At 35.0% G+C, this 20,078-nt stretch overlaps 1 protein-coding gene across 1 annotated transcript in view; it reads left to right on the top strand.

The window, feature by feature from the left end:
• The window catches only part of LOC120631408 (serine/threonine-protein kinase SIK2), a 100,405-nt gene that overhangs the window by 66,341 nt on the left and 13,986 nt on the right, over nt 1–20,078 (top strand). The window contains exons 4-6 of the mRNA XM_039900979.1: nt 3,495–3,610; nt 4,739–4,909; nt 10,355–10,478. Coding sequence (XP_039756913.1) covers nt 3,495–3,610; nt 4,739–4,909; nt 10,355–10,478 — 411 coding nt within the window. The remainder of the gene's footprint in view (nt 1–3,494; nt 3,611–4,738; nt 4,910–10,354; nt 10,479–20,078) is intronic.

Genomic DNA, 20,078 nt, shown 5'->3' on the forward strand with positions numbered 1-20,078 from the left:
ACTCCACACACCTTTAAGAACATTATATTGGTAAACCAGGCATGCAGGTTTCCTCGCGATGTTTTCACCGCTGAAGCAAGTGTTATTTGATTGGCTTAAAACGCATGTACTGGTAACTTAGAAAAGTTAAGAGGTGTATGCTGAGATTCCATCTCCCCCCCCCCCCCCCCCCCCCTGAAGATCTACTCACGTTGCTAGTCTAAGGCAGTCTTAGACGCGCACTATCTTAAAAGAGGAGAATAGTAGTATATTGAACCCTTTAACCCTAATCTGTTTTTACTCGGCTTCCTACCGGATTGCCATGCCATTCTGTTTAGAACTAACACTTATAAGTGGCCAATTTTGTATAGCTTTCATTAAAAATACCTAGCCAGGTATATTTTTACGCTGTATTTGGCACAGTTAAAAAATTAGAAAATATATTTTATATAATTTTGATTTTCAAAGTTAAATTTTTTTAAAAAAATTGTTTCCCTGACAAATTATTAATATATAATAAATAAATAACATTGGCAAGAATTCCAATTTATTTTTCAATCGTCTAAAATAGGTAGGTTTCTAAATTGGAGTGGTTTTTTTGTGTATAGGTTTTGCATGCACTTATTTTACGATATTCTTATAATCGTGGCAAAATAGGTATAAAAAAAATCGAAGATAAGTGCTGAGAATATAAATACCAAAACAATTTGTTGTATTTACATTCTAAGCACTCATTGTTGGACATGGTTTATATATTTTAGTCGGACAATAGTTAATTTCGTCGTTTCAGATGACAAAAATATATTGTATGATTATTACCTCTCTTTTAATCGGCTCTTGATGTCGGCTTTTTGATAAGAATTTTTATTAAATATTTAAATTCCGTCCCAGTGAATATCGGCCCGAGAACTTTTTGCATTTACGTAAGTATTTAAATTTTCTTTGTTTCACGCCAGATGGAACCTGAAAATGCAAAATATACCCCTTTTGAATGTTATTCATCAGCGCCTGGGCTATGCAAATTTAATGACACTCCTAAAATTTATGTACCTATGTTTGCATAGAATATGATATTGTGAAAAACATCAGCGCAGGTTGAACAAAATTACGAAATTTTTGTTTTTATACCCACTGACTCTCTACTTATTTCTCTTTTCCTGTGCGAGAGAATCCAATTAAGAACAACTGTCATACCCCTTTACAGATTAGCCCGTTACCATCTTAGACTGCATCATCATTTACCGACAGGCGAGATTGCGGAATGAAAAAGAAAAAAGTTCTCTTCAATGTATTCTAAATCTACCAATGGACTACAGGATAAGCCCCTGTCATTTTGAGACTTGCCCTATAGTAAACCAGTAGTGAGTTGATAATGAATTGAGCAATAAGTATCGTCTGGAATTTTATTTTATAATATGCTAGCGTGTATAAACACAAGGTGAGAGAGTGAAGGAAGCGAATGAATAATTTAGGAGCCGCGCCACCACCTGCGCCAGATGATGTCATTCGGAAATGAAACGGGGAACGGAATATATAGATGACACAAAACCTGCAGCTGTGAGTCGAAATATACCAAAACTCACTTTGCATTTATAAGAACGTTTTATATTTCTCTACTTATTATTAATTCTTTCACCATCATTATCATAATGATAATCTTACCTACTATTAACTAAAACGCTCAGAATTTCTGGAGTGAAGTTTGGGATGAAAATTAAAACTAACACTTTTAAGAAGAAATGCATCGTTGTATTGACTTTTATCCCTTTTTTTGCGAAACATTTTTGCTGAATTTTTGTATTTAAAAAATGTATGTGTTTTGAAATCCCGCGAGAATCGTTAGTTACACCGGGACAAAAAGTGTTTTGTAAATATCGCGGTTATTTTTTACTAAATTTTGTCAAGATCGCGGTTTAGGTTATTTCAATTTAAGGCCACAAAGATTACATAAACAAAAGATTCGAAACACGGTCTCGGATTTAAAATAAAAAGAATTAGTTAAATATCTAAAAGAATTTATATAATATATATTTATAACTATAGAAAAACAACTAAAGAATACAAGTAGTACAATCGATTAAAAACAATCACACAAAAATTTATTCATATATAAAAAGTGTGCATGTTACTTGTGAGTTGCACTCTTTTTAGTGCGTTGCTTCATAAAGCTATTAGATACTTATTATATATAATCTATCTATAGATAACAAAGGCAATATATGAGCCATATTTCATCATAATCAGTGTAGTGGTTAAGCTGAATTTAGGTAACAAGCGGATAACAAACAGACAGTTGCGTGCACTGGGTTTCTTACCAGGGTATGTATACAGTAGGAAAATTGCATAAAATGGAAAAATCCTCCTCCTATCCGAGCTATATTTCAATTTTAGGGTATGCAGTGTTTTTGTGCATGTATGAAGTGCACGCCACTGCAAACAGACACACTTTAGAATTATATTAAAATAAAAAGTAAACCAAAACATATCAATCAGAAACTGCGTGAAGATGCGTGTCGTCTGGCTCCTTTAGAACGTTGACCGATAGGACTATCGGTACAATAACCGTGAAATTAAAACGGATATTGCGAATAACTAAGTATAGCTATAGCTACTTAAAAAAAAAAATGATATTTCAGCCCGCGTCAACATTATTAGTATCAAGAAAAAGCATGGGTTACCGTTAGTTTCACGTCACATACAAAGACAGCTCAAGAATTATACTAGCTTTCTTGGAAAAGAGTGGCATGACGAATAATTTTTATTTTCCATACTTTTTCTTAGTTAGTATTACGAGGGCTTTAAAAACCTAGGAAAATATCATTTTGAACCAGTTAATAATAACTGGTTCTAAGTTCACAGTTAATATAAAGGGGAAAGAACAAGGGCAATTTTATTCATGAGCGGTTTACTGGGTTGATTGACCGCTAGCGTTCGATCTCATATTTAGCAGCGAGCCCAAGCGGGTGAGGCTTGCGGGTGTTGGTCCTTCCTAAGTTCTTCGGCAATAAACATGCAATAAAACATGTTAAAGATATAGCATTGCTCGAAGGAAATTATAATGTTGAAACCAGTTTAACCTTTATAAATGTTGGTTTTAATTAAATATTTTGAAATACTGAGACTCATTAAAACTAATTGAAAGAAAAAAATGATTCATAGAATGTACACCTATTACTATTTACTTAGGTATGCCAATATATTTTAATGATGAAATAAATGAAAATGTTGGACTAGATTTCGTACCTCCTCATTCGTCATTATCATTGTCATCATTATTGCCAACCCTTTACCGGAACTATATAGGACGTGGATCTCTTCTCAGAATGAGAAGGGATTGGACCGTAACCCACCGAGCTGGCCCACTGCGGATTGGCTACCTTATGATGTTTTCCTGCACCGTTAAAGCAATATATATTTTAATTGATTAAAAACGGACGTTAGTTCTCCGAAAAGTGTGGTACCAGGATCGAACGAAATCGTTACAAGTCACTGAACGACATTTCCTTTTGTTTCAGATTATATCGCTAGGTACGGCCGGATGGCAGAGCAGGCGGCTCGGCGAAAGTTCTGGCAAATCCTATCCGCTGTTGAATATTGCCATGAAAGGCGGATTGTACACAGAGATCTTAAGGTTGGTAGTTTGTTGTATCTGTAATATAAATATACAATTTTAGAAACAAAGAGAAGATAAATTAGTTTAGGTGATGAAGTAGGTATTTATTACAGTATTCATTATAATAAGAAAGGTTTGTTTTACAATTTTCTCCTGAAACAAATTCTTTCAGAGTTAAATAACAAAGTTGTCATAAAAAATTACGCAATGACAACCATGACATCAGATGTGTTGGCATTAACTAGGTACCGCGATGGCAATAGCAAAAAGCTTTTGGGCCTGGCTCTCCTGATAATATTGAAACAATAATTTGCACAGGTTTGTGCGCACACACATACACGTGGATTGCAAGTTATTACAATTAGTTGGATAAAGATGGTATGAATTTGTAAAAATAAATTTTATTTATCAGAATTTATAAATTTATAAAATAGAGAGCAACTAATTGGATATCACTTAATTATCTTGCTAGCTTCTCGGTGATTAAAAAGCTGCTTTAAAATAAAAACCTAGGTAGATAACTCCCTAGGTAACAAATAGCCATGTCACCCTTTTTAATTTGTCTCTACAAGGACGATTTTAGATGGGCCGTAATAACAAGTATAGGTCAAAAATTTATGTGACGAGGGAAGCCAATAGCTGTCCTGATTTCGTCAGGATACGGTATAACGATAAAATCATATACTGTACGGTACTGAGTTTGTTTATAACTATTAAAAGATAAGTGGTGCAGACAAAAAAAATATTTTTAGATATCATTTCATCAACATCGTCACATCAACACTTTACCGGTCAACTACAGGGCACTGATCTCCTCCCACATGGAGAAGGGTTTTTTATAGAATTAGAAATAGAAGAGGTACCTAATATTAAATGAACCTTTTTAAAATACTGTTAATAAAACTGTCGTATACATTTTTGGTACTGACTTATTTATAAATTATAAATAATTTATTACAAACCACTTGATGCCATTTGTTTCATCCTAGTGCCTTTATTGTTAAAGTAGAAAAGTTATACGCTTAGATTTATCAGATATGCTGAATAGTAGTATCGTAGTCGGAATCATTAAGGCTATAATTTCGAATCTGAGCACGTGTGCAGGAATCTTGCGGAGTGTTAAACTGGCGAACTTTTCCCATTCAGGCGGAGAACTTGTTACTGGACGCGAATATGAATATCAAGATCGCGGATTTCGGCTTCAGCAACTACTACGCGACCGGGGAGTTGCTCGCGACATGGTGTGGGTCGCCACCCTACGCCGCTCCCGAGGTCTTCGAAGGGAAGCGGTACACCGGCCCTGAAATTGACATATGGGTACGTTATTGCTTTTCTTTTGTCATAGGTTTAGACTCGCGCCTCGACCCTGCACAATACCCTATTCACTACTGTACGAGTATATCAGCTCATAGTATACGCATCGTGTGAGTGTGTGCGAGGTTGTTGTATGTTAGGTGACGTAAAGCTTCTTGTTTTTACAAAAAAGGCGATGTCTTTTTCTTTATTTACACACTTTTTAATGTTAGTTCTGCCGGAACAAAGGCGCGTTACTTCATCATTGTATCATACGATGGAAGATCACAGAAGGATACAGGTCTTTAGGCTTTCCTAATTCCAGGGGGTCACTGCTACTTTTGATGTTGCTGTCAACCTGGGGTCTACTAATGCTGTGGAGTTGCCATTTTAGCACGTTAGAACCTTACACAGCTTTTTTGGGTTCTGTACCCAACCGATAAAACGGGACCCTATTACTAAGACTTCGCTGTCTGCCTGTTTAGTTAGACAGTTGAAAGTTCCACAGATGATGTATTTCTGTTGCCGCTATAACGACAAATACTAAATAACAGTATAAAATAAATATACAGGGGGCTCCCAAACAGACATGATTTTCTTGCGATTTTATAAAAAAATAAAAATCCTTGCGTGCCCGATGCGCACTTGGCCGTTTTTTTTATTTTTAACTACAACTTCTTGAATGCAATCTGGTGGTAAGTCATGATGCAGTTTAAGACGGTAGCAGGCTAATCACGTCGTTGTCAGTAGGGTGATAACTAACTACGACCAAAACCTCCTTCTACGGATTCCTAAATTGTCAAGGAATTCCCAAAATCTCCCCGCCGGGAACGAACTCGGGTCCTACCACTCATAAGACCGAAGCGCTTACCATACGCGCATACGCGCTACGGAGTTCGTCAGCGTTCGGTTACGTTGATTTTATACTAAATTCAAAATCATAATGTTGAGTGGTGAAATGTCTACTTCTTGACCTTAAGTCACGTTTAGTGGAGTCAGCACAAAATGTCTTCTCGAAACTCGAAGATAGTCTGAAACGAACTCGGGCAAATAGAAATTATTCTTCCAGCATATTCAATTACTGAAGACTTTCTTGAGATTTTTTTTATGCAAATTCTCGCTGGTTGCTCGTAAAATAATTTATGCTCTTTAAACATTGCGGGGGAGGTAAGAGAGAAATTCTTATATAATAAGATAAGATATAAATTAAAGAAATTAACGAAGCTTGCCAACCTAAATACAGTAATTAATTAGACACATGTAATTTTTTCAACTCCCGGCGCAAAAACAATGGTGTCAAAAGATAGCTTCGTTTGTCTGATTGTGTGTCTTCTTCATCGTAGTGTTCAAACGGATGTGCTGATTTCACTTTTGCACAGGTTTTATAATACGGCTTCGCTCACGTTAAGTTAAATTTTTGATTTGGTAAACTTTAACTACAAAGGTTTAAAAAAATTCTTGCTGCAATAGAAAAATATAAACGTTAACAGAAAATTAAAAACTCTTATATAAATTTTCATCCCCTATTTGATGCTTTTGGAGTTTTTGAATTTTGAAATTTGTCAAAACACGTATTTCTTTATTTTTAATCGAAAACCTAAAATCAAAAAATTTAAATTAATAAATTAAGGATTTTATAAAAACTTTCATCCCCCACTGAATTTTCAAAAAACCTTTCCTAGCGGATGCCTACGTTGTAATAACTATCTGTGTGCAAAACTTCAGCCCGATCCGTCAAGTGGTTAGAGCTGTGCGTTGATAGATCAGTCAGTCACTTTGAATTATATATATATAGAAGATTTTGGGGCTTAGTTAACAACACTGCGCACGTGAAATTACCGAAATTTTTTAGGACACGAAAACCACTCTTTTACCATCAACATCATCATGTCAACCAATGGACATTCACTGCGGACATAGGTCGTTTGTAGGGAGTTCCACATATCACGTCGTCGTGACCTTCAAAAGGAAAGTCAAAGGACCGTCAAAGGACCGCTTGAGTCCAGTGGCTCCCTGCGATCCCTGCTTGATGAGAAAAAAAAATCAAAATTTCTTTATTCATGTAGGCCTATCACAGGCACTTATGAAGCGTTCATACATATATGTTTACATAATTGTTAGGGGATGGTGATAACTTCGAGGCTTCCTAACGCGCCCTGGTCTAAGAAGAGCCCACAACAAACTTAGCCGATGTCATCAGTCCACTTGGTCGGGGGTCTAATAACGCTGCTTATACCGGTGCGAGATCGCATTCCATCTTAGGACCTTTGTCATTTTAGCTTCGCGACTGATCGAGCTCTGACCATATTGTGCAAAAATAAAAAACCCCTTATATTTATTATTATAAAAATTTTAATTTAGGATGTATAATAAGTAGATACCTAAAAATTTTGCCGATTTGACTTGCTTGGTATTTTTAGCTAAGCGTCGATTCACACCTACGCTTGAATTTCCCCCCTACACAAATATATAACTCTAATTTTGAATAGGGTGCGACACCACTAAACAAAGTCACAATCTATATAAAATCAAACTAATATTTATTTGGAGTATATTTAGAAAGATACAGAATTCTGTACTCCACCGATTGACCATTCATACAAAATTCGTACCTGGAGATCACACATTTTACACACATTTTTCACAAATTCTATGGCTTTTTGAATAAACCTACCTTTTTATTATGGTTTCAAAACTGTAAACAGGAGATATGCGATGGTCCTTTTATGTTGCACATAGGTACTTGTTCGTAGTATATGCAGCCTTTTTCTCTGTTATGTCTGACGAGTCGAGATACCTTTGTGGAATCTTGCAACATTCAAAACTGTAGTAATAAAAAATCTTCGGGAAAGGCCCGTAGTAGCACCCTTTGGGACTTCTGGTTAAAGCTAATTCTAGAGAAACTTTTCTAATATCGAATACTAACTAATCACCAATGGGGAGAGGAGGCCGGGTAACAATGCCCGTGTCTCCTCTCAGAATGAGTCGGCATGGGCCTCAGTCCACCACGCTGGCCAAGTGCACGCGGATTGGTAGACTTTACACTTCTTTGTTATGAAAACTCTTAGGCATGCGGTTTACTCACGATATTTTCCTTCACCGTTAAAGCCAGTGATACTTTTATTACTTCAATTAAAACGCACATAATTTCAGGTGCTAGCCGGGGATCGAACTCAGTTTCCTCGAAAAAAGCCGCAGCTTTACCCACTAGGCTATCACCGCTTATAAAATTAATGTTGCGTATTTTTCGGTCTGCTATACCCGTAATATTGAATGCAATACGATATTATATTTCAAATTACACGCGGAATGGTCTGGCGAAGGTTGCTTCCATTGCATTATTTTCAAACTCGAAATTTATTGTGGTATGAGTATATCAGTTTCTAATGGAAATCATGCTTTACATTTTTATACTATAGCATAAATTTCCTCGTTTCCTCGTAGTAAAGAAAACATAGAAGGAAGCTAAAGATCTTGATAGTGTAGTTTTATCTAAAATTCTTTTCACATCACTGAAGGTTTTCACAACATGTTTTCTAAGCTGCCTGCGGGTGGGTTGTATCCACCTACTTGCTTGTCCATGCCATGTGCGAGTATATTGTATAAGTGGTGTGCGCCTGTCAGACTCCGGAATATCCTTGTCTTGAAGACTTGTATACCTGCATATACCGCTGAATTGTTATTTTACCTACTTGAGTTAACACAGTATCACACAGTCAAAGCACTAGGTTTTCCTAAGTACATATGTATCGTGTAATATAACACACGGAGGCTGCGTCGCCGGTCCTCACTCTTGGCTGGAATATTGTTTGACGTGTGTCACGTGTCCCGCGTGTCTTGGTAACCTCGAATTCATCGAGTCATTTGTTTTTTTTTACTCCTACAGGGCTTAATAGAAAATATTCCCTGTTAGACTTATCAAGTACGAACCGGCCCTGCCAATAAGATCTTCGTGCTAGCATCATGTAAAGTTCTATATCCATTACATCGTAGTTGGAGATAACGTCTGCTAGCTTGGAGGATGTGTTGTAACTTGTACTTGACAATTTGGGGTACCCTAGCTTTCCTTTTGACGGGTACTGTAACAATATTGTCGTAGTCGCCTAGCCACTTCCCTCCATTTCCCAATTGGGTAAAAACCCTAAATCGAAGAGCAGAGAATCATTACTAATATTATAAATGCGAAAGTGTGTTTGTTTGTTTCTTTTTAACCTCAGGCAACCTCAGGCTTTTTAACCATAGGCATATATCTCCGTCTATATACTCATAGGCATATTTTTTAACCCAGGTAAACAAACGGTCCCAAGGGATTATGTAAAAAAATAACATTAACGTGGTCGAGGAACGCGGTAAGCTATAAGCTAGTCTTAATAAAAAACATTTTCTGCATAGCAACCTTTCAGGGTTTATAGTGTGGTGTGAAATTCTGTATCTATCCTTTCACAAGTTGGAAATTCTAATTAGATTTTATTGCTGCGTCTGGGGTTGTTATACGTTTGTAAGGTCCGAGCCTTTTGTTTGACGGATGCTGTTGCAATGTTGTCTTTATAATTACTAGCTCAAGCCCACCCACTTCCCGAAACATCCAAACTGTCTGTAATTACTTAGTCGGAGAGAATCTGTGCGTAGTTTTTACTAAACCGATACAATTTTTTCTTCATTTGTAGTATTGTATAAAAGCTGGCGTTACTTACTTTTAATTTCAAGATATACTATGACAATTATTTTAATACTTTTTGAATTTATACTTCTTTTGGCGCGTTATGGAAAATGATGAGAGTAAATTTGTGCGATGCGCGCACACCGTCACAAAAAACAGACACCCTGAAGTTAGCTATAAGGATTTACAGTGTACACTTTGAATTGTCAAGCTCTGCAGGCTCATTCCGGTCATTTAATTGATTCAATAGTACAGATATCTCAAATTTTAATGTTGAGTGAAACTTGGTTGTCCGATAACGAGTCCATTAGTGTTCCGAATTTAATTTTGTTTATTATGTCCACTTATTTAATTATGTATAAATATATTTTTTTGTGATATTTAAATAAACTTTATTTAACCTTTTTTCTATTGTTAGTGTCGTTTTTTCTACAAACGTAGAATAAGGCAAAGGTAAAATTTTTGAAAAGATTTTTATCTTGTTACACCAAAGTATTACTTCTTACGCGTGTACATAAGTACACACACGTTTTTTTAGTCTACCGTGCTGTGCCTTTTTTTTTTCGTCTAATACTCTTGCAATTATATTGTTGCCAGTAACACAACACCGACAACTTTGTAAAAAAAAACTGAGTGTTAGTAACTTGGAGATCAAATGAATTGAGTTAACTATTACTCTTACTTGAAAATATTCGATGCACATACTACTATTCTCATTTGCTACGTCCTTTAGGTCCTTACAATGTTGTATAAGTCAAAGTCTGTATCCTTTCACAACATTGAAAGTTTTCACGGAGATTTCTTTGCAGAGCCTGGGGGTTGTCTTGTACGTGCTAGTTTGCGGTGCCTTACCTTTCGACGGCTCCACCCTGCAGTCGCTGAGGGACAGAGTACTGTCGGGCAGGTTTCGGATACCCTATTTTATGAGTGAAGGTGAGTTTATTGTTATTTTAAAAGTTTTAACAGGTTATAACTTAAGAGAGTACGTGTCCAATGAAGATAGACTGGAATAATATTTTTTTTTTATTTTCAAGTTGCAACATTGCATGTACTTTTTGGTACATAAATAAGTATATTTTTGTACGTAGGTTATTGGTATTACAAACCATATATATATATCTAGGTTTCTCCGTTCTGTAGCTGTCTTTTTATGATATTAATTGATACGGTAGAGATCGCTATATATAAGACCGCCAAATTGTATCTATGAGCGGAGGTGTTGCGTTTATCTGTTTGTTATTTACCTTTCATAAAAGATCTCAATTTTAAAAAACCTTCCTGATTTTTAATTAAGTTAATAAAGTAATGAAGTAAAATACATGTATTATTAAATTAAAAGTAACAGTAGAGTATTTATAATGTTCTATAACTTACATGAATTTAATACACATTACGAATTTGTAGCTACCAACGAAGTAGGTTTATGTTACACAAACGACGGTAAAGTAAGTTCGGTAGTTAAAAGTTCGAAACGTATAATAATTCGTGGCATGTATTTCTAAACTTTTTCTTCCACATGTGTGCGCTATATTTTTTCTAAAGTAAATATTGTTCTTCAATGTTTTTTAAACATAGACTTACCGCATCAATTGCGTTAATTTTTACGGATTCCGTGGAAACCGTTAGTGTTCCAGTGATACAAAGTAGCCTTTGTTGTTAGTTAGGGCGATAACCAAGGACAAACAAACAAACACACATTCATTAAGGAGCAATGTTGGGTGTATCTCTAGGTGATCAAATGAGGTAATCCGTTTAAGAACCAGAGTTACCGGCATAGCTCAGCGAGTCGTAAAGCTGAAGCTGAATGGGCGGGTCACATAGTTTGGAGAACCGATGGACGTTGGGGTTTCAAGGTGCTGGAATGGCGACCCCGCACAGATAAGCGTATCGTTGGTCGGCCCCCAACGAGGTGGACAGACGACAACAAACGAGTAGCTAGGAGCCGCTGGGATCAAGCGGCCAAGGACCGAGGTTTTTTTGGTTACAAAAGACCAGCAGTGGACTTCAACCGGTTGAAATGATGATAATGATGAAGGATAAATAACCTTATAGAGTAGAGATAAAGAACAACAAACGGGAAACTGTTAATGAATTTAGAGTTAAGACTAATACGCACGACGATACGACTATAATAATGGGTAAACTTATTTCGGCGTGTATTTCCTACTTCCTTTGAGAGATTTAATGTAGATTGACTTGACGAGCAGATTACTGAATCGCATAAGACACTGTTCCCAACTTACCGAGCTTAGCTACGGTACGGTAGATGTACTTATCACCGTACCGTAGCTTAAGGAAATTGATGAGCTTTAATTTCATTTCAATTTTTTTTTATTTCACTATTAAATACTAGCAGAGTATTTATGTTGTATATTAGGTGCAGTTTAATATAACAATGTAAAGGTAGGTAGGTCATCCTAAACAACACATTGAAGGACACGGGTTCCTCTCAGAATGAGATAGGTTTATGTCGTAGTCCACCTAGCGGGCATGTGCGTATTAGTAGGAGAACTCTCAGGTCTGTGGATTTCCTCACGATGTTTTCCTTCACCGTTAATGCAAGTGATATTTTATTGCATACATGAAAAATACATAATAAGTTGTTTATTTATTTGAACGCGGTAGTCATACCGGTGTGCTGATAATATATGCATGCGTGGCATAGTTTAACACATACAGTTACATCACCTTCCTTTATACTACCGGTAATACTAGGATAAAAAGAAAGTAGCAAGCACCTACTGAATTAATAAAGTGTAATAAAGAAACCTTGCTGTTATAACACGGTCAGCTGTTCAGGTGTATTGTTTTGTTAATTATATTGCGATTTATATCGATGTGGATCAATGAACTTTCACAACCATCAATAGTGGGTCACTTAAACTTAACTTTCTAGATTAAATAATAATAGTAAACTTCTGATAAACTAAAATTTGCTCGTACGTATTTTCGTCCGCTGTTCTACATAATATACCCTGATCCACTGCGTAGAATCGCCCGCTCATGTTATTAATTCGATTTTTATCTCAATTTCACTGGAAAACGGCTTCTGGAAAAGAACTTAAGATTTCTAGTCCAGCCAATTTAGTTTACCTAAGAGATTTGTACAAAAGGATCAGCACCAATGTCATCTGTCAATTTGTCACCTAAAGTAAGACAGCGGGGGCATTCTAATTGGGTATATTTATCACTAAGCCGTCGTTGTCTGTTTGTCCGTCTTAAGGGTCTGCCGCTTTTAGTCTATAAATCTATTAGAAATTTTCAAAGCTACAAGAATAGGTGCGTATCAAACTTTGTATTAATAGCACCTAAAAAATCTGTTGGTTTCATTTCAACGTAACGTAATAAGGATGTTTGGAATTTGGTCGATGCGCTTTTATCTCTAATAAGACAATATTATTATTGTTTTATTCCTTGCAGGCTTCTTTCTTTTACCCAATTTTAAAAATGGGCAGGTCTAAAATACCAGTTATTCTGCTTAAAGAGAGTCCAAGAGGTCGTCCAGCGTACTTAGCAAAAAACACTGCCTACCAAAAACCATTAGCAATATATTATAATCTGTATTGGACTAGGAATTTGCAATTATTTTTCATCTGATTTTTATAGTACCTTGCCTAGTACCTTATTTTTATTTTTATTATCTTAAAAACTAAAAATACAGCACTTATAAGCTTTTTTAAAACGCCAAGTAGGTCTGTTCTGCAAAGTAACGACGCCTGCTTCTTCCAATCTTTAAGTGTTAAAAAATCATGTATATATAAGTATACAGCTTCGCCCATTTGCAGATACTAACTTAACTATATTTAAACTCAAATGTTATGGAAAGAAACATCGTACCTGACTGCTCTGAAATTAGCATATTTCATTACCACCGCATCAGTAACAACATAGTGTTAATTCGTGACAAGGTGCTCATAGACAAAAAGGTGAAATAAATCTTAAAAACCGGTTAAGTGCGTGTCGGGTCTCGCGGACTGTCGGGTTCCATCGTTTCCCGTAACAATATAAAAGAAGAGACACACTCACAATAACAGACTCACATTTTAAGTTGCTCAACTATTAATTGTTAACTTGTAAAGCTTACTTAGCTGTGTTTTTCTTTTCACTTCGTTATATATACTACTATATTCGAAAACAACCATTTCTTCGCCGACCCCTGAAACGTAAAACGATATTTACACACAGTATTCAACTGCTGACAGCCTTGCCGGATAGACAATTCCTTGTTGACTACGGAACCCTAAAATGTCTGCGTTAAAGTATTTCATAATAATTTCGCAACCAACAGCAGACAAAATATCTAAAATAGTTTTTTTTTTGTCATACTTAATAACAAAAAAAACTATTTTAGATGTGTTGTGACGCTATAAACTTCCACATATTAAGATAAACGCTGTTATTATGATATTTCAAATAGGCACTTCAATTTTATTTATTTATACATTTTGAAGTTGTGCACCTAGTATAAATAGGAATAGGATAACAATAGTATTACAAGTACTAACGTTAGTAACTGGTATTCCATTTGCTAAGTAATCCTAAGTACCTATTCGGTAAAATGAAATCGTTAACTGTCAAATTACTTCCGGAATAGACAGTGGAATACTATCGAAGCTGCATCGAAATAAAACACACACGTATTATATCGCAGTTGGATCTTATCACTTAGGCATCAGGATAAACTCCAGCCAATATAATATATTGAAGTCGAATCCTTTATCAAGATTGGAGCATTATAAATAAATGTAGCGTCATAAATGTTAAACCTGCACCTACCATTAGTGCTATCGTCCTTTTATCTACAACTGTAAAATCTCAAAATCGTGATCTAGAATTTTAGGATTAGAATTTAATGAAACCATTGAGGTATTGTCATTGAGTATAGCATTGTTGCGAAGCTAGAGTGCCAATGGGCGGGCATGGCACTTAGCAACGATGGAAGTTAGGGTACCAAGGTGCAGGAGTGCTGTACTAGAAATTCCAGTCTTGGTACGTCATATATTCAACTAGGACACAGGCCGATAAACCTTTGTATTTTTGTTTCCAAATCGATTCTAGTCTAATATTATGCAATCGCTTTCTTGCTGCAGCTCATAAAAAATGTATGAACTGACAGAAATAACGATCGGTTTGGTGGATAATTTAATGAACTACAACAATAGAGTCAATTCCATTTACAATAATTAGTTTAGGCTAGATGATGTCTGTGACTTTGTCTGCGATTGTTTCGGTTAATAAATAAATAATGATCGTTTGATTTCCTTGGGTAAAAAAGTCTAGTATTTAATTATGTCCCGATTTTAAGAGGCAAACTATCTCCGAGAAAATTTTCTTCAACTTTCAACGTAGTTTTGCTTAAACATGTCCGTGTAGCCAGTGGCGTGCGTATAGCTTTTGAACAGAGTGTGCATAAAGCAGAAAGACGGCATAATATGGAGAAATCCTAATACTATTCGAGTTTTATCTAAAAATAAGGGTAGGCAACGCTTTTGCGCATGTATGAAGTGAACGCCAATGCGTGTAGCCTGGTAGTAGTAAAATTCACAGTAGGGCCGCCGATGGGTAGTTCCCGGTGATCAAAGTATCCTTCGTCTATATATAGGATGCAGGCTATAATATATGTACCAAATATCATGGAAATCAATGCAGTGTTTGTTTGTTTGTTGGGCCAAGCATAAAACAAACAAACAGCCACATTTTTGCATATATAATATTAGTATGGATTATATCTGATAATTATATCGATAAGTAGATACCTATTATTATTAATGAAGGACTTGCGTCATTCTGTACGTCACTATAATCGACAACTTGAAGAAAAAAGTCTGTCCCGACGAGTAAGTTAATGTGGCAGAATAATATTATTGAGAAAGGCAATCCAGCTGCCAGGGTTCGAATCCAGTCGTTTTCGAAAATTTTGTGCATGTGAAAATTTCTTCTGTTTTTTGCCCAGCCTTTAGATAAAATTCTATAATGTATTGTATAAAAGGTAGTGACGAATAGTGCAATAATAAAGAAATCTTAAATAAATATTAAAATGCAAGCCAGTACTGAAAATAAGCAGTATGGTAAAAAAAATAGTCCAAAACAAAAAAAAAAGGGTGAATGTGATTTAATCAAACTGTCGCAGAAAAATAAACTTAAACTCAAAATTTGTTTATTGAAGCAACATCATCATCACATCAACGTATTACCGGCCCACTACAGTCACTATACTCCCACAATGAGAAGGGGTTAAGGCCGTAGTCCACTCTGCTGGGCTGGTGGACTCCACACACCTTTGAGAACATTTTGGAGAACTTCCAGCCATGCACGTTTTCTCATGATGTTTTTATTCACCGTGTATGTGATATTTGAAATGATTAAAATAAAAACGCACATAGCTCCGAAAATGGTGCGTGCAGGGCAGGCCTAAAAAGGAAAGCCAAATCTTAACCCATTAGGCTATCAACGCTTATTTATATAATTAAGTATAAAAAAAAATATTAAGAAAATGCCAGTCGGTGTTGTTTTAGGACAGAGTCGATTTTCATTTGAAATATGTACATACCTAACTACCTATCTGTTCCAACCAAAGTAATTTAGATGAATTAGCTATCGTTCATTCAATAAACACCTGACTTGATGCTGACGCCCGTGCCAGAAATAGTGTTATTGACGCCTTCTACGTCAGTTCTTAACGTCGAACATAGGTTTGACGCAGGAATGGTTCTCTTAAACGTCTAAACGTTGTAGGTAAAGAGCCAATCGCCAAAATCGATATACACAATGTGCATGCGAATATATTTTATTAAAATATAGCGGGTAGGGAATAGCGGGAAAATAAAAAAAAATAGTTCTTACATACGAATCTAGGATAGATATTTGCAAATTCTTTGCACCTTCAAAGTAGCTCCGATAGAAGACATACTCTTAGAGAAACGGTTGTGTTATGTTCATGGCATGAGACGACCCAAAAGTCATATGACCAAAACTGTTGTAAATATAAGGACATGGCCTAGACACCGTGTAAGACCCAAACAAACCTGTATGTCAGTAATTTAAATGCCAATAACCGCTCAAATTTGCATTTCGACGACCCAAAACAGAATACCTAACTTGGTGACATATGGTTACCCATATTAATTGGGATCGACCTCAATTAATATTGCATAAGGCTAAAAAAAATATATATTCCAAGTAATCCTACTTTATAACACTTTTGAAATGTCAAGTACGTCTGATTGTAGCTTGGAGATGATTTTGATAGTTTTTGCATTGCGATGCTTTTGCCATTGTACAAAGAAAAAACGTATAGCGCTATTTTTAGACCTGTTGATGTAGATTAGTTTAGAAAAGATAGATCCTTTAGACGAGCACTGGAAGGATTAGGATATCTAATATTGAACAGTTTTAGTCACAGCCTCTCAGACTATCAATTTGGTTTGACGCAAGAAATGTAAACGATAAAGTATAAACACTTAAATCTTAGAACAATGTAACTTCTGTTATCTTCTAAAACAAAACAGAACACATTGTTTGCAATATTTACATGACGCAAAGTTGGTGGTTAGACATAAAAGTACTTCACTTACCAAAATATTATGTTGCTTGTTTCACACTGTTAGTTTATAGTATCAAAGATGACTTTGTTGAATGCTTCATTAATATTTAGATAAGCAAGCACTGCTCGGTTTTTTTTGGAAAATAAAACAAAAATACCGAGTAAAAAGAAAAAAAAAATATCTTGACTCGAAAAGGGGTTTTAAAAAATTATAACCTTTTAGATGGTGGCAAAATTTACCTTCTAATTCTAATAATATTTTAAAACAACCTAGCTAGATCAATCTATCGCCCCAAAATCAGCTGCTTCTGAGGTCCGATTAATACATACATAAAGACAAGGAGTTATGTAAAAATATAATAAAAGGCATTTTCATAGGCTTCCGTTTTTTAAACTTTTTGAACTTTAGATACATTTCTAAGATGTTATTTAGACACAAAATAAGTCGATTTCTTTTAAATTCCAATTGGCATAGTCCCTATAAATTGCCGAGAGAGATGGGGATTCTAATCCTTCTGGTTCTGAAGGTTAAATGTATTTTAAAAATAAATATTTACTCTTGGTAGGTTACACATTTACTTACACATGAAAAAAGATTGTTCTCTTCATTGATTCAGGTCAGGCTGTATAAATGGTAACCAAACAATTATTTCGCTTCTGGCAAAGCTTACTTAAACATTGGTATCAATCCTTTTAATATTAAAAGGGTAGTAGGCATTTAGTTGAATAGTAGGCACTAGTAGGGAAATAATTTCATTATTTATTTGATAGCCCAAAGGCAAAGGGTCCAAGTTCCTCGAGATATATTGTTATTCTCCGCATTTTTGGAATAACATTTGCTATCTCAAAACTGGGAACAAGTATACATATGTAGTGTTCCTACCATAGTAACTGCTCAGATATCTACTATATTATTTAAGAGGTTACATCATGTACATTCCTCCAGAGACTTAACCTTGAACGAATGATATTGCTAGTATTTACTGAATCTAAAAGGACCTTATGGAATACGTGACTTGAATCGGTACCTCGATATTTAAAAAGGTTATTTTGCACAAAAATACATCGTTCTTTTTTACTGTTATTGGAAACATTGTAAAAGAGCAGATATTTACGAACAAATATTATACTAACAATGGATATACATATAATATTTTATTATGCTTTCAAATATAATAAAAGTTAGTCTACAATAATTTGTGTTTGAAATCAATTCCAATTTGGAAACTGCAATACATATGTAATATACAGCCCCGTAGAGTTTTGATCATTACATAGTATAATAAAATATAGTCGTTGGCTATGTTTTATTAAAATAGTTTTAGAAACATGCTAAAGATATTTTTATATATTATTTATTTGCAGGCGGAGATTTTAAAAGCATTACTGATATTAAGGAGAGACCTTAATATCAGTAATCAATATGTATTTTAGGAATTGTAAAATATATTTCGGTAAAATTACGATTCAAACTAAACTTTATAAAATAAAATAAAATTGTCTCAGTTTCTTTTATCTCCTCGGCCGTTGCGACTGTAATTCTGCAGCAGGTTTACTTTTTATACAAAACCCTGAAAAGTTCTCTTTCAATTTGGTCTTTTTCATTCGTAGCTAACGAAGGGATTACTCATTCCAAGTAGTCAAGTACTGGAATTCTTAACTTCCTTTTTTTTGAGTAGGCATTGCAAATTCTTTTAATAGGCATGATTACAGCAACAAAGAATCGCTAAAATATTGTATTTATCTAATGGTACGTGTATTATGAAAAACGTATTTTTATTTTTGTTCTAAGTGAGATTGGTATTTATTTTAAATAAATAAAATTTCAAAATAAAGCGATCCGCACTGACAGATGAAACGCTGAATTCAAAATAATGACGTCACGTCTATATAACCATAATTTTGTACCGCTTGTACTTCGAAAATCCCTGCGAATATCAAGTATTTTGTGAATGCAAACTATCAGTTGCTAAGTTATTTGTTATGAATACCAAAATCAATAGTCTTTAGCTACGGAACAAGGACTAACTAAAGCTCTAATTTGCCTATGGCGAACGTGAAATATATTTTTTCAAATAAAATTGGCAATTTATTTCAACATAACAAGATATTATTACCATTTGAACATCAAAGGGCAGTTTTAAACCCTTAATGAGAGGAAAAAAAATCGGAATACAAGGGTTTACTAAATTTAAAACGTGCAAAACCATTGTCTGATCTGCTGTCAGGAATTCTACCTTCCGAAGATTCATTGAGGTTAGGCCGATTAGTGTCGTGTTTATGACGGCATTTAGGACACTGCGTTATGGTGACTTGTTAGTGCTTTGTGTTACAGCTTCTTGCATTGATTGCATTTTTTTTTAGTTAGTACTTTCAACTTTGTTATACTTATGTCAAATAAGTAAGGTATTCTGTGGCATAGATAATTAGATAATTTTCGTAAGGTTGTTCACGTCTAAAAGTTTTACCGAGTCTCCAAAAGTTGGAAGTCTCTAATTTACAAGAACCTTCAGCAGAATAAGTCGAAATCCAAGGAGTTCTGTTAACTTCGTTTCTCATTTAACAAAATTTTGTCTCTGAGCAAATGCCTAACCGCTGTCTTTGTTGTTTAGCGAGTAAAAAAAAGATTGACAACTTAATTGCTTTTGTTTTTATAATAATTATCATAAAAAGAAAATATATTTTAACATTGGAATGAGAAAACTAGTGTAATGTGTATGTTACGCCAGTAGAGCAATTAACACGCGATGTTCTTGATAACTACTCGAGTACAAAAGTGCCTAATGACTTGGTCTTGTTCCAATTGAGCGTAATATTATACCGATTTGGTTTTTACGTGTAAGAGAAACACTTAAAATGGAACCGCTTATTCATAGTAAAACTAATACTATGAATAAGCGGTCTTTATATTTGAATTCAAATGAAAATTCAAAATTCATTTATTGCAAATAGGCCCACTTTATTAGCTCTTTTGAATTATGTTTGTGATA

The sequence above is a fragment of the Pararge aegeria genome, chromosome 18, assembly GCF_905163445.1.
Source record: "Pararge aegeria chromosome 18, ilParAegt1.1, whole genome shotgun sequence".
Taxonomy (NCBI): Eukaryota; Metazoa; Arthropoda; class Insecta; order Lepidoptera; family Nymphalidae; genus Pararge; species Pararge aegeria.